At 41.4% G+C, this 13,768-nt stretch overlaps 1 protein-coding gene across 1 annotated transcript; it reads left to right on the top strand.

The window, feature by feature from the left end:
- Nucleotides 1-724: 724 nt before the first annotated feature.
- LOC139155315 (vomeronasal type-2 receptor 26-like) lies at nt 725-11,690 on the top strand. The gene is made up of 5 exons (XM_070730435.1): nt 725-745; nt 1,199-2,056; nt 4,588-4,815; nt 7,869-7,995; nt 10,792-11,690. The coding sequence occupies exons 1-5, from the start codon at nt 725-727 to the stop codon at nt 11,688-11,690; spliced, it is 2,133 nt and encodes a 710-aa protein (XP_070586536.1).
- The last annotated feature ends 2,078 nt before the right edge of the window (nt 11,691-13,768 follow it).

Raw genomic sequence — 13,768 nt, 5'->3', positions numbered from 1 at the left:
TAGAAAATGTTTCTTAAGAAGACGCAAAAAAGTCTTGAACACCCGGTTCTTATCTAGAAAAGTTCTTAAGTAGAGGCATTCTTAAGTAGAGGTACCACTGTATGGTTATAGTTATGACCCTGATGTTAATTTATTATGTAGTCTTTTTAATCACAAAAGTTCAAGTAAATGTTCGTTGAGCTTCAGCAGCACTTCTGGGACTTTTGCTCTTCTTCTTCTTCTTTTGTTTGATGCAATAGTCCTAAAGTTCAGTCAAGTTCTATAAAGTTCTATAAATTTCAATAAGTTTCAATTGGTGAGGAAACCAACAGATACACCAACACAAGTCAGTCAATCATAAAAAACAGAGAGGTAGGGATAAAAATGAAAGTAAACTTAGAAATGTGGAAAATAAAGGTGAAGATCTCCGATCTTGTAACTTGTCACCGACTCAATCCACATAGGTTAATCTATCCAAATAAAATAACTTTCTCTCACCATCAACACATTCAAAAATACCTTTTACCCTTTGTTGTTACTGCTCTGCTGCTGTGATTGTTTTTAGCACAGTGTCCAGCAAAATCTAATACAGGAAACAATACAAAATCTTTTCACTTGTTCTGCCTATTCTGCCTGTTACTGCTCGACCTCTTCCACCATTTGCCAGTAACACAATCATAATTGCTGCCTTTTAATTGGTCCAGCGCAATCACTTGCCAAAAGCCAAAACAAAAACAAGGGGGTAATGTCTATTTACAATCCACAGGTATCGATCAAACCCAAACACTCTTAATCCTTTCACTCCAAAAGTATTCTAGTCGTTTGTTGCAGCTTCCTTGATGAAGTCAGAGTGTCATGTTTCCAGATTGGCCAAAGGGACAATCTCTTTGAATGCTGACCAGGGAGTTTCCTCGCTGTCCAATGAGCCTGCTGACTACCCTGGGGTGCACTGGGGATTTCCCTATCTGATCACTGGCTCTACGGGTCGAGGATAGCCAAAAAAATGCTGAGAATGTTGGAACAGCCTCAGAGAAACCGAAAGCTTCCCAGCAGCAGCGTGACACCAAAACGGGAAATTCTGTTGGATTTCTTATATACTTCTTTTATCCCTGCTTTGTAAGCCATCCTGAGTCTACGGAGAAGGGAGGCCTAGAAATCCAAATAATAAATTAAATAAATAAATAATGGCTCTGATTAATTGCTAGGTGTTGTATTTCAGCTTGCCTATGGAACATTTACATCAGTACATAGTGAGAAAAATCTGTTCCCATCTTTGTTCCAAATGGTTCCAGATGAAATGAATCAATACATTGGGGTTATTCAATTACTTCAGCATTTTGGATGGAATTGGATTGGGATCCTGGCTGTGGATGATGACTATGGGGATATGTTTCTGCAGAAAATTGAACCTTTGCTTTCCCAAAACAACATTTGTTATGCTTTCATACGTAGAACCCCAAGGAAGGCATATATAGATGAATATATTCAGCTGATTACAGTGGAGTTAAGATATGATAAACTCTTTGTGGATGATAAAGTCAAAGTGTGTTTAATTTATGCCCTAATTCCAGCTATGGAAAATCTGAGAATGATCATCCTTGCAGCATCTATTTTTTCATGGCCACCTTTGAGTAAAGTATGGATTGTTACATCTCATTGGAATTTTGAATCAATGTCCTTTCAGAGACTATGGGATATACAGAGTTTCTATGGTGCTCTGTCATTTGCAGTTCGGTCAAAAGAGCCCCCTAGATTTCAAGAATTTCTTCACAGTGTAAGGCCATCTTGGGCAAGAGAAGACAATTTCATTCAGAATTTTTGGGAGCAAGCATTTGACTGCCCCTTACACATTTCTAGTATAAATGAAGATAACAAGGTATTGTGTACTGGGGATGAGAAATTGGAGAGTGTGCCTAGTATATTATTTGAAATGAGCATGAGTGGACACAGCTACAACATTTATAATGCTGTCTATGTCATGGTGCATTCTTTGCATGTCTTACTCGAATCCAGATCTATACGTAGAAATGCATTAGGAAAAGAGCAAGTAATATTTCAGGATTTACAACCATGGCAGGTATTTATTTTATTTCTAATACATAATTTTTTAAAAAAAATGTATCATCATATATTGGGCTTTACACATAAAGCTCCTGGAAATGATGCAGAGGTGGGATTCAGCAGGTTATGACCAGTTCTGGAGAACTGGTAGCAGAAATCTGAATAGTTTGGAGAACTGATAAATACAACCTCCGGCTGGTCCCTCCCTCATTTTTCTGCCTCCTTCTGAGATTTTACAGTATCCTTCCCCTGCCACACTCAATAAGCCATTCCGATCAAGCCATGGCACGCCCACCAAGCCATGCCTACTGAAACAGTAGTAAAAATGTTTGAATCCCAATATTGTAATAATTTTACACATAACTGTTATACCAATGAATTCTGTTGAATAAAAACACTTCTCTTTTTTCAAATAAAAGTTTTTATATTAGTGGTTGAATTGTAGGGATCTTTATTGCCTAATTGGGAATAAATATAGCTATTAATTAAAAATATTATTTTTGGTTTAGGATTCTGTTCTTCTATTCTAGAGAATTTATTAGATCCAAAACCTTTATACAGGGTATGGCTGTTGTTCTTTTCTCTGAGAGCTGTAGTTTTACATGTTAATTTATTTTAGAATCTAAGAACCATAGAAAATAAAGTGAGATGGTTGACATGGAAAAGAACAACATGTTAAGATTAAATTTCTATGTCGTTTGGAGTTTCATAATGCAGTAAAGATAAAATTGTGTTCTGAAAAGTTCTGGTTGAGTTACTAAATGTAGATCAATAGTCCCCAACATTTATGTCTTTGTTAACTGGGGAGGGGGCAGAGGAAATGGATTTGCGTGCAGCAGATGTACAGTTCCACTTCCACAAGTGGCAGGAACTATCATCTGTGCATGTGTCTGAGCAGTGGGCTTCATGCATAAGAACGCATTCCCATTGCTTGTGGAAATAGAGCTGCACCTGCCCTCACCATCCAGTAATTGATTAAGGCCCAGAGTTTGGAAACCTCTGGTGTCAGAATGGGACCATTTGCCTCCTCCTGTTGGCCGCAGATCTTTGGTCTCCAGCCTTCCACCTCAGACAATTGGGCTCTGCTTCCATTCCCCACCCACCCCTTTCTCTCCTCCTTTTCCACAATCTCTTCCTGAGATGTGTCCTTGTGCCTGGTGCAGAAGTCGAGTTAAGAGGTCCCTTCCCCTCTTCCTCTCTTCCTTTTTCTAAAATTGTTCAAGCAAACTCATCCTCATCTTCCTTGTCTTCCTTTCCATGTATCTCCATGTATCTCCATGCACATTCTCCCCTCTTTCTCTTTTCTAAAATTCTGTAAATTCATCCCCATCTCCCTAAGAAATGAACACAAATTCTTCTTCCTTTCTCCCACTCATGCAGGAGAGCTTTCATTCCCAAATTAACTTTTTGTAAGCACAACTCTGATTGGCTGGTGTCAAAGTATCCCATGTGGCTAAAAGGCTGGGGGTGAATGTGGTTTTTTGTGATGGAAGGGTGGGCCTAACAGCTAGCGGCCTTTCAGTGAGGGAGAAAAAGCAGAGCCCGATCGTCCAAGGCAGAAGGCTGGAGAACAAAGATCTGCGGACAACAGGAGGAGGCGAACTGTCCTAGAGCCGCTGATATAGATAATCCATATATGTCAATGAAGACTGGCCACTTAATTGGGGAATTTGAAAAACACTTTTTGAGAATATATTCTGTAGTTAATTCATATTGTATACAGCCAAATAATTGTGGGTTTTCTAATTAGATAAATCATTGTGAGTTAACTTCCCCCATGTTCCTGGAAATTCTTTTTATCATAACAAATATTATAATTTGTATAGTATAAATATCTGCTTTGAAGAGCACAATTATATTTGATATTTTGAAAAATTGGAGCTAATGTAACAGGTTAAAAAGGATCAACGGTGAACAATTAATAGCAATACCATAACATTTAGACTTATATACCACTTCACAGTGCTTTTCAGCCCTCTCCAAGCAGTTTACAGAGTCACCCAATTGCCTCCCAAATTGAGTTCTCATTTTATCAACCTTGGAAGGATGGCAGGCTGAGTCAACCTTGAAACTGGTGAGATTTTATCTGCCAAATTGCAATCAGCCAGCACTCAGCAAAAGTAGTCTACAGTACTGCATTCTAACTATTGCACCTCCATGGCTCTAAATGAGCTTATGAGCTGAAAGTAAAGTATGCAAGATATAGAATGGCAATCATTTTGTTAATCTAACAGACTAGATATTGGGAGATGTGACTTCTACTCCTGTTTATATACAAAGCCAATTGGTGAGATTAGACCAGTCTCTCTCACTTAGTGTTAGAAAGGATGTAAGGACATAGCAGTTATGGACATCTTATCAAAGGACTTGAAGTACATTCAATCCTCCTTTGCATTTTCAAAGAAGGCTAGTTCAGCTTGAAATAATTTTATGCAATTGTTATGATTACAAAGTCTTGCTGTTAATTGATTTCCTTTTATGTATAATATATATATATATATATATATATATATATATATATATATATATATATATATATATATATATCTCAATTCTGCCTTGAAAAGAATCGTATTCAACAACAGCATGGGAGACACTATTACATTTGATGAAAACAGACAACTGATTGCAGGTTTTGATGTTATAAACTGGATTACTTTCCCCAATAATTCTGTTTCTCGAGTGAAGGTTGGAACATTGGAATCTTGGGCTCCACCAGGCAAAGAATTAACTCTTGATGACAATCAAATTGTATGGCACAGAAGCTTTAACCAGGTGAGAAAGAGCTGCAGATTGTCAGCTAATAGTAGAAGTAAAAGCACTCTTTGGAGCCATTGTCAAATAAATGGCAACAATTGAAGAAAATGACATTTCAGTCTTTTGTAACATTTGAAGCTGGTGAGATATAGCATTTTCTATATACACAATTGAGTAGTATGTCTATGGCAGGTTTATCACGAATGCTTCCAATGTGCTTGCCAATGGAACTACAGATAGACCTAGATCAGTCATGGGCTCCTCGCCTCATGTGGTGGGGATGCCGTCCGGCCAGTGCAAATGGTCCGGGAACAACATGATGGACAGATTCCTGGTGAAAATCACTGGCTTTTTGTTTCTGCAGATGCATAAAAACCAAATCTCATGCAGGGTACATACATGCATGTGTCAGGAGCATGTGCACCCATGCCAGCCACTGAGAACTTTCTGGGTAGCACCATAAATGGCTGCCCAATACTTCCCTAGACATATGACTGTTTATTTAACCACCTTTCAAATTGACAAGGGATCGAAATAAAGCCATTTATGATCTGTCCTATAGTAGAGATTGCAGCCTTCCTTGTTGTCACATGATCACATTTCTGGCACATGGCAACTGGCTCAGATTTAGTTGCAGTGTCCAATAGTCACATAACCCTGATTTGCACAATTTATAGCTAGTTACCAGCAAAAGGAAAAGTGCCCTTTTGGCAAATTTTCTTAATGAATATGCAACTAAATTAACAATGTGATTCACTTTACAACCATAAAAATGATTGCAATAATTGAATATTTCACACAGTGTCTTGATTTTGAACTGCAGTATTTTATGACTGAAATTCTGTATCCCATTCTGTTTGGATATCTGGGACTATCTGTAGCACCACATTCTGGTTTTAAACAGTCTGGCTGCAAAAGGCTCTGGATTGCATTTGCTTATCTTCAGGGTGGGGGGGAAGATTAACTAATTCAAAAACCTGTCAGATCCCATGAAAACATAATTTTCTGCCGTTCTAGGTCCTCTGCTAGAACATCCAAAGAAGTAAATGCCATTTCCCTCTCTTTAACTTAATTCTCCTCATTTGCATTTTCTCCCGCTTCTTTCTCCTAGTTGTGGGGTCCTGTTTGGAAAGCTTTACTATTGCTTTACTTTATTCTCTGATTCTCTCATACTAGGAGTGGGTTCCTCCCAGTTTGAAACAGTTCACCCATACCTGTAGCAACCCACTGGTGATGTCACAATGACATCAGCAAATTGGATTGGTAAGTGCCGGGTCTGTGGGTGCTGCCATCTTTTTAATTTTTAAAAAAAATTAAACTTTTTTCCTTATGAACATGAGCAGAAGCCAAGTTCTGGCATTGTGCATGTGTTTTTTGGCTTAACATGGTGCAGCTGGAAATCAAGTGAATTGGCAGTGAGGTAAGCTAGAACTCACCCCTGCTTGGAGGGTCCCTCCATGCCCCTTTCGGCTCCCAGGGGGATGTAGGAAGGCTTGCTAGGCCCAAAATGGGTTGTGGGGAAGTGCTTTATCCCCCACTCCCTTTTGGCTTCCAGAGAGATGTAGGAAGGCCTGCTAGGGCTTTAACAGGCTGCACGTGGTGTGCAGCACTCCTTGCAGTAATGGGCAGCCAAAATTTTTACTGCCACACTGTGGGTGTGGCTTATTTTGTGGGAGTGGCTTGATGGTCACATAACTGGGTAGGAGTGGTTTGCCGGCCATGTGACCAGGTGAGAGTGGCTTGAATGATCATCATCGTTCAAGTGAACTGTTAAGTACTCGACTTACAGCCTCACCAGTGTTGCTCTTTGGCATGACAATTTGCTTCACGGTTCCCACACTCTCCTTCCTGGGTCACTCCCTGCTTCAGGCTGGGTAGCTAGGTGAATGGATGCCAGTTAGCTGTTGAGGAAAGATGGGGGAGGAAATGGGTCCCCTTCACTTCCTGCTGGTGCTGGTCTCCTTGCCACTTTCCAAGGAGGAGGAGGAGGATGGGATTGTCAGCTGGAGCTGGACTTATGGCTTCATTTATGTTGTGAGATACCCTGAGTCCTTGGAGAGGGGCGGCATACAAATCCAATAAATAAATGAATACATTTCCACTGGTGGAACTGTGTTCCACTCCGTCCTGCCTGCTGCCCACTCTTGACCCCTTGTGCCCCTTTTGGCTCCCAGGAGATGTAAGGAGGCTTGTTAGGCCCAAAATCGGGTGTGGGGGGTCCCCAGTTGCATGGAGTTTGAGTTGAGAGCTTATTGTAAGTGGCTGTTAAGTTATCCTTCTAAGCTAATCAATGGTGCAGCTCTAAGAATGCCTGATGATCAATGGACATATTTTCTGTTTCAAAAAGAAAAAGAGAGAGAAAGAATGAGAAAGACAGAGAAAGAGAGAGAGAAAAAAAGAAAGAGAAAGAAGAAAGAAAAAGCAGGAAACCTTAAATTGTCTGGATTATTTTGATGCCTCTAACAGTGTTGAAAATTGCCAGAAAGGAGAAGAGGTTTACTAGGACAAGGCTGCCATGCAGAGGAGGGCAGAAATAGTCCTTGACTTATGACCACAATTGAGCCCAAAATTTTGGTTGCTAGGGGAGAACATCTGTACTCCAAATGCAGTAAGTGAAATTGAATGTGTAGTTTTAGAAGAGTGTGTGTGTGCATACACATACAATATATATAGTACATAATGTATATTTTCTGCGCATGTACATATATAGTATAAATACATAGGATTAAATAGTATATTTTGGATTTTCAGTGGTAATAAATGGACAGGGAAATTGTATCTCATTGAGGCCTTTTAGGCAAGGAGAAGCCAGGCACTCTAACCCTAACCCTTGATGTGAGTGATGTCAAGTTGGCTATGCCAACCCAGTCACGTGATCACTCAGTAACTCCATCCAGTCAAATAACCACAAAGACACTCCCACCCAGTCACATGACTGCCAAACAACTCCCACCCAGTCATATGATCATGAAGCCATGCCCACAAAATAAACCACACCCATAGTAATATTTTTACTACCGGTAGTAAAAATAATTGGAACTTACCCCTATCTCATGCCTGTTATTTTCCAGGTGCTTCCTCTTTCTGTGTGCAATGATCACTGCTACCCAGGCTCCAGCAGAAAGAAGAAGGAAGGAGAGAAATTTTGTTGCTATGATTGTGTGACCTGTTCAGAAGGACAGATCTCTGGCGGAATAGGTAAGACAAAAAGAAGTTTGGCTTACTGAGCAAAATTCCAGTCCAGAACTCTGATTTATTTAGGGAAACCATGTGAACCACAGCAAATATATATATAGGATTCAGAGATTTCTGGTGACGTTTTGACGAGGTCCCACTTGTCATCTTCAGGCTGGTGCTTCTGTCCTTGTTCTAGGGCAAACACAGCTGTGGTATTGCATATATATATATTGCATATATATATATATATATTGCATATCCCCAAAATATGAACAAGCGGGATGATACCTCTCGCTTACCAGACATCTGGAAACCAGCTCTCAAACATATCCCAGCCACAGAAACCAGACTCAGGACACACATTGTAAAGCAATCAAGCAGCCTGCAAGTTCTAACTACTCAGGACATCACGCCTAATCTACAACCATTAACTAATCAGCATACCTCAGCTACATCAACGACCCCAATTGTTACCCCTCTGACTCACCAGGAAGTTTCTACACAGCAGGCAATTGCTGAGCCATCAAACCACACCCAGCCACCAGTATTTATAGAAGGAAGGCAGCTAAGGTCTGAGGCAGCAGCCATCTCGATCACCGGAACATAGAAACTTTAATAAAACCACTTAGCTTTCGTTAGCGTGCTGCTAACTTCGTCAGAGTATTAAAATGCCGTGGGAGACAAACACATTTATAAAGCATTACTCAGTCTGCTCATTGCTCGCGTCACCGGGCCACACCCTTCCCTCCCCTCTGCGGTAAGCCTAATTGTGGGCTTAATCCTGCTGGCTGAAGGGAGATCTACCGCTTTTACTCGTGTCTGTTGCCTCTTTCCCTCCCCAAGGGAGGGGGTGGAATTATGAGGCAATGCTTCGGAGGTGTTTGGTATTCCTTTCTCCCCCCCATTGTCGTTGTTACTTTCTATAGTGGTACATGTCTGCTCTTGCAATTTTTTTACCCATGTCCTCGTCTTAGGTCTACACTGTTCTAAACCCCCCTTGTCCCCTATGTTAGACTTACATTGTGCCCCTCCCCCTCTACCTCCGTATTGCTCCAGTATGTTCCCTTGTTTCTCGTTGGGGGTTGTCCCACCCTCATTTAGCTGGTTTCTATGCCTGACCTGGGGAATTCTGTTGGGGGCTTTATCCAATCCTAGTGACCTATCCCCTTTAAGTCGTTGTTGGTGCTTTATAAATGTGTTTGTCTCCCACGGCATTTTAATACTCTGACGAAGTTAGCAGCACGCTAACGAAAACTAAGTGGTTTTATTAAAGATTCTATGTTCCGGTGATCGAGATGGCTGCTGCCTCATCATTCATATATATATATATATTGATGTTATATATGTATATATATATTGATGTTATATATATATATATATATATATATATATATATATATATATATATTGATGTTATATATATATATATATATATATATATATATATATATATATATATGTCACATGTTTAAGCTGAATTTGAAAATTAAGGGAGACTAGGATAGATCTATTTCGGCCTTATTTTGGCCTCATCAGCTAGCCATACCCACTGGGACTTGAACCTGCAACCTTTGCCTTGTAAGGCAGAGAATTATCCTCTAGGCTACAGTATCCAATCCCTTCAGCTCTGTACCAGGGAAGGGTTACATTTTTGTGTCGAATCACCCTGGTATATTGAAGGAACATCACAGCTCCTTTTTTGCCTCTCGGCCCAACCCAGGGCCATTTCCAAGGCAGTTAATTTTATTGATAGCCGACAATTCTATCTATATGTGTCACATGTTTAAGCTGAATTTGAAAATTAAGGGAGACTAGGATAGATCTATTTCGGCCTTATTTTGGCCTCATCAGCTAGCCATACCCACTGGGACTTGAACCTGCAACCTTTGCCTTGTAAGGCAGAGAATTATCCTCTAGGCTACAGTATCCAATCCCTTCAGCTCTGTACCAGGGAAGGGTTACATTTTTGTGTCGAATCACCCTGGTATATATGTGTCCCAGTGAGGGTATGGCTAGCTGATGAGGCCAAAATAAGGCTGAAATAGATCTATCCTAGTCTCCCTTAATTTTCAAATTTAGCCAAAAAAAACCCCAAACCCCCAAACATGTGACACATACAGATAGAATTGTCAGCTATCAATAAAATTAACTGCCTTGGAAATGGCCCTAGGTTGAGCCGAGAGGTAAAAATAGGAGCTGTGATGTTCCTTCAATACACCAGGGTGATTCAACACAAAAATATGTAACCCTTCCCTGGTGCAGAGCTGAAGGGATTGGATACTGTAGCCTAGAGGTTAATTCTCTGCCTTACAAGGCAAAGGTTGCAGGTACAAGTCCCACCGAGGGTATGGCTAGCTGATGAGGCCAAAATAAGGCCGAAATAGATCTATCCTAGTCTCCCTTAATTTTCAAATTCAGCAAAAAAACCCATGTGACATATATATATATATATATATATATATATATATATATATATATATATAAAATAAACTTCTCTCTGAAACTCCAAATATTGCTAATCCAAACTAGAAGATACTTAAGAATCTACAGTTTTAGTAACCATCTCAATTAACAAGTGAAGAGAGGGGATAAAAAACACTTTTATTTGCTTTTGATTTTTAACAATGTTATCTTTGCATAATGAAAGCTCTTTACTTGATAAATTTACTTTATGAGACTGGTGTATGATTTATCATTAAAAATAATTGGTATCCTCTCTTCACAAAATATATAACATGTACTAACATCAACTATACACTCTATATTCTATACTGGTAGAGAATTGGGTTTGTTGGAAATATATCTTCTTTTTTCCAGATGTGGATGTCTGCATGAAATGTCCAGAAAATGAATATCCCAACAACATCCAAAATCAATGTATTCCCAAAGCGTTTACCTATCTCTCTTATAATGAACCTTTGGGAATTCTCTTTGTTACATTGGTTATTGTTTTCTCTTTGATTACAGTCCTTGTGCTTGGAATATTTTGGATGCATCGAGAGACTCCAATTGTCAAAGCCAATAACTGGAGTCTCACTTGTACCATCCTCCTTTCCCTTCTCTTCTGCTTCCTCTGCTCCTTCCTCTTCATAGGCAGGCCTAAAAAGATTACTTGCCTTCTCCGGCAAATGACTTTTGGCATTACCTTCTCAGTGGTCCTTTCATCTGTATTGGCAAAAACCATGACCGTGATTCTGGCATTTGTGGCAACTAAACCTGGCTCTGGATTGAGGAAATGGATAGGAAGAAGACTGGCCAATTCTATTGTCATCTCAGGTTCTTTCATCCAGGTGGGAATTTGCATTGTTTGGCTGAATACATATCCTCCTTTCCCAGATACAGACCTACATTCAGTGAAGGGAGAAATCATAATGGAATGCAATGAAGGCTCTGTGATCCTGTTTTACTCTGTCTTGGGATACATAGGCTTCCTAGCTATAGTCAACTTTAATATTGCTTTCCAAACCAGGAAACTGCCTAACAGTTTCAATGAAGCCAAGTTCATCACATTTAGCATGTTGGTTTTTTGCAGCGTTTGGCTGTCATTTGTTCCAACCTACCTGAGCACCAAAGGGAAATACATGGTAGCTGTGGAGATCTTTTCTATCTTATCCTCCAGTGCTGGGTTACTGGGGTGTATATTTTTCCCCAAATGCTACATCATTTTACTGAGACCTGAGATGAACAAGAAAGAAAATTTAATAAGGAAGGAATAGTAACTGGGTTCTGTTTTATTAAATGATATATTTTTAGATTATTGTGAACTGTTTTTGTGTGGGAGGGTTAATGGTATGTTACCGTAATTTATCTTGATGGAATTTAGAAAAATTACCCTGACCTTGATTTAACTTAATGTATACATAATACTTTAGATGGAGAACAGAAACCCTTAAACTAAATCTTTTTCAGGATCAAATAATGGATGTGTTCTATTCAGTTAATGCAAATTAATATAATGAGATATGTCCATATGCTGCCCAAACCAAAAGTGTTGCTATTTATATATATATACAATTTTGGGGGTTGTGTATTTCTCCTTTATTTTGGAGCATGTCTTCAGAGAGAATCGGCATACAAATCTAATAAATTATTATTAATTATTAATTAATTAATTAATTTATATGTTTTTGTTGTGATTTATTAATGGGATAGTGTTGTGGTTCAGCCTGGGACCCCTCCGGGAATGGCTGACTTGCTGTCGGTGTCCAGCTCAGAGGGAGAGGCGGAGGACCAGGAGTTGCAGACTGACGAGGAAGCAGAATCCCAGGCTGGAGAAGAAGGACAGCCAGAGTTCCACCAGGGGGAGCTCTCCTCAGCAAGCAGCCTGGAGTCCCTGGGGGACGATGCGAGTGACTTCATCAATATGCGACAGAGGAGAGCGAACGAGAGAAGAACGCAATTGGCTAGGTATTTCCAGCATTAGAGGTCACAGCTGGGTTTGGGTGTGGTGCTCTGGGGAAAGGATAAAAGGCGGCCCCTCCCTTCCTGGCTTGTGGAGTTTTATCTTGGAGATTTGTGAGACCTGACTGTGAACTTTGGTGGCTACAATCTTGGTTTGTGCCTTGGACTCTTGAAACCTTGGGGGGGGGGTGCCAGCAAGCAGCTTGTGGAATTGACTGGACATCAGGACCCTGTTGTATGTATCTGAAACCTGTCCGCTGTGAAGACAGGTTTTCCTTTGTGCTTATTTTTTCCTGTTATAAATACTTTTGAATTTTACCAGAGTGTCTGGCTGTTTTTTCAGTGGGTGTGGAGGTCTGGGAAAACCCAGACAGAACAGAATAAAACTCCACCAACCACCAGACACCTGGTGCTCATTTTGGAGGGGTGGTTTGGTTGTTTTGTTCCTTGCTCTTTGCTGCTGGTTCCTGGTTGGACATCTTTTGTTTTTCGGCTTCCTGTTCTTGCCTGCCACCATGGATGTTGCTGCAGCTGACATGCAGGCTGTCTTTGCAGAGTTGCGAGGGGACATTGCTCACTTGACCCAGACAGTCTTGTTCTTACAACGTCAAGTGGAGGTTTTGTCCCAGGCGGCCCCACCCCAGGCGGCACCTGTGGTACCACCTCCAGCCCCTGTGCCCAGAAGGAAATGTTTTGTGGCGATGCCGGAAAAGTTCTGGGGGGACCGGCGGCTGTTTTCCGCATTCCAGAGCCAGGTGCAGCTTTTTATCAACGCGCAGATGGTGCACTTCCCAGGGGATGACCACAAGGTGGCGTTTCTGTGCAGTTTATTGGCTGGCCCTGCAGCGTCGTGGGTGGCACCGTACCTGGCCCGGGATGATCCGCTGCTCCAGGACTACAATGCTTTTTGTGACTTGCTGCGTCACCAATTTGCGGACCCGGTGCAGGAACAAACGGCCACGCGGGCGCTGAAGCAATTACGCCAGGGTTCGCGCCCCCTGGTGGACTATATGGCTGACTTTAGGTCTCTGGCAGGGCAAGTCCAGTGGAATGAGGCTGCCCTGATCGAGGCCTTTCAGGATGGACTATCTGACACGATGTTGGACGCATTAGTGCATGAGGTGATGCCCGGCACGTTGGACGGTTTGGAGCGGCATTGCTTGGCAATAGAGGCCAGGCTGTTGGCCAGGGAAGTCCGTCGAGCGGGACGGTCCAACCCCCGTGCGTCAGGCGTCCCGCCGACACCTGTTTCGCGGCGGGGGTTGCCAACCGTAAGTACCCCGGCTCCGGTCCCTGCGCCCCGACGTTTTTCACCAGCGCTGCCTCCACGCTTGATGGATCGTGTTGCTGCCGGAGAGCCGATGGACGTAAGTTACGCCCGACCCCGACAGAC

This window comes from Erythrolamprus reginae, unplaced genomic scaffold (genome assembly GCF_031021105.1).
Source record: "Erythrolamprus reginae isolate rEryReg1 unplaced genomic scaffold, rEryReg1.hap1 H_1, whole genome shotgun sequence".
Classification (NCBI taxonomy): Eukaryota; Metazoa; Chordata; class Lepidosauria; order Squamata; family Dipsadidae; genus Erythrolamprus; species Erythrolamprus reginae.
This window is presented reverse-complemented; position numbering and strand designations above follow the sequence as displayed.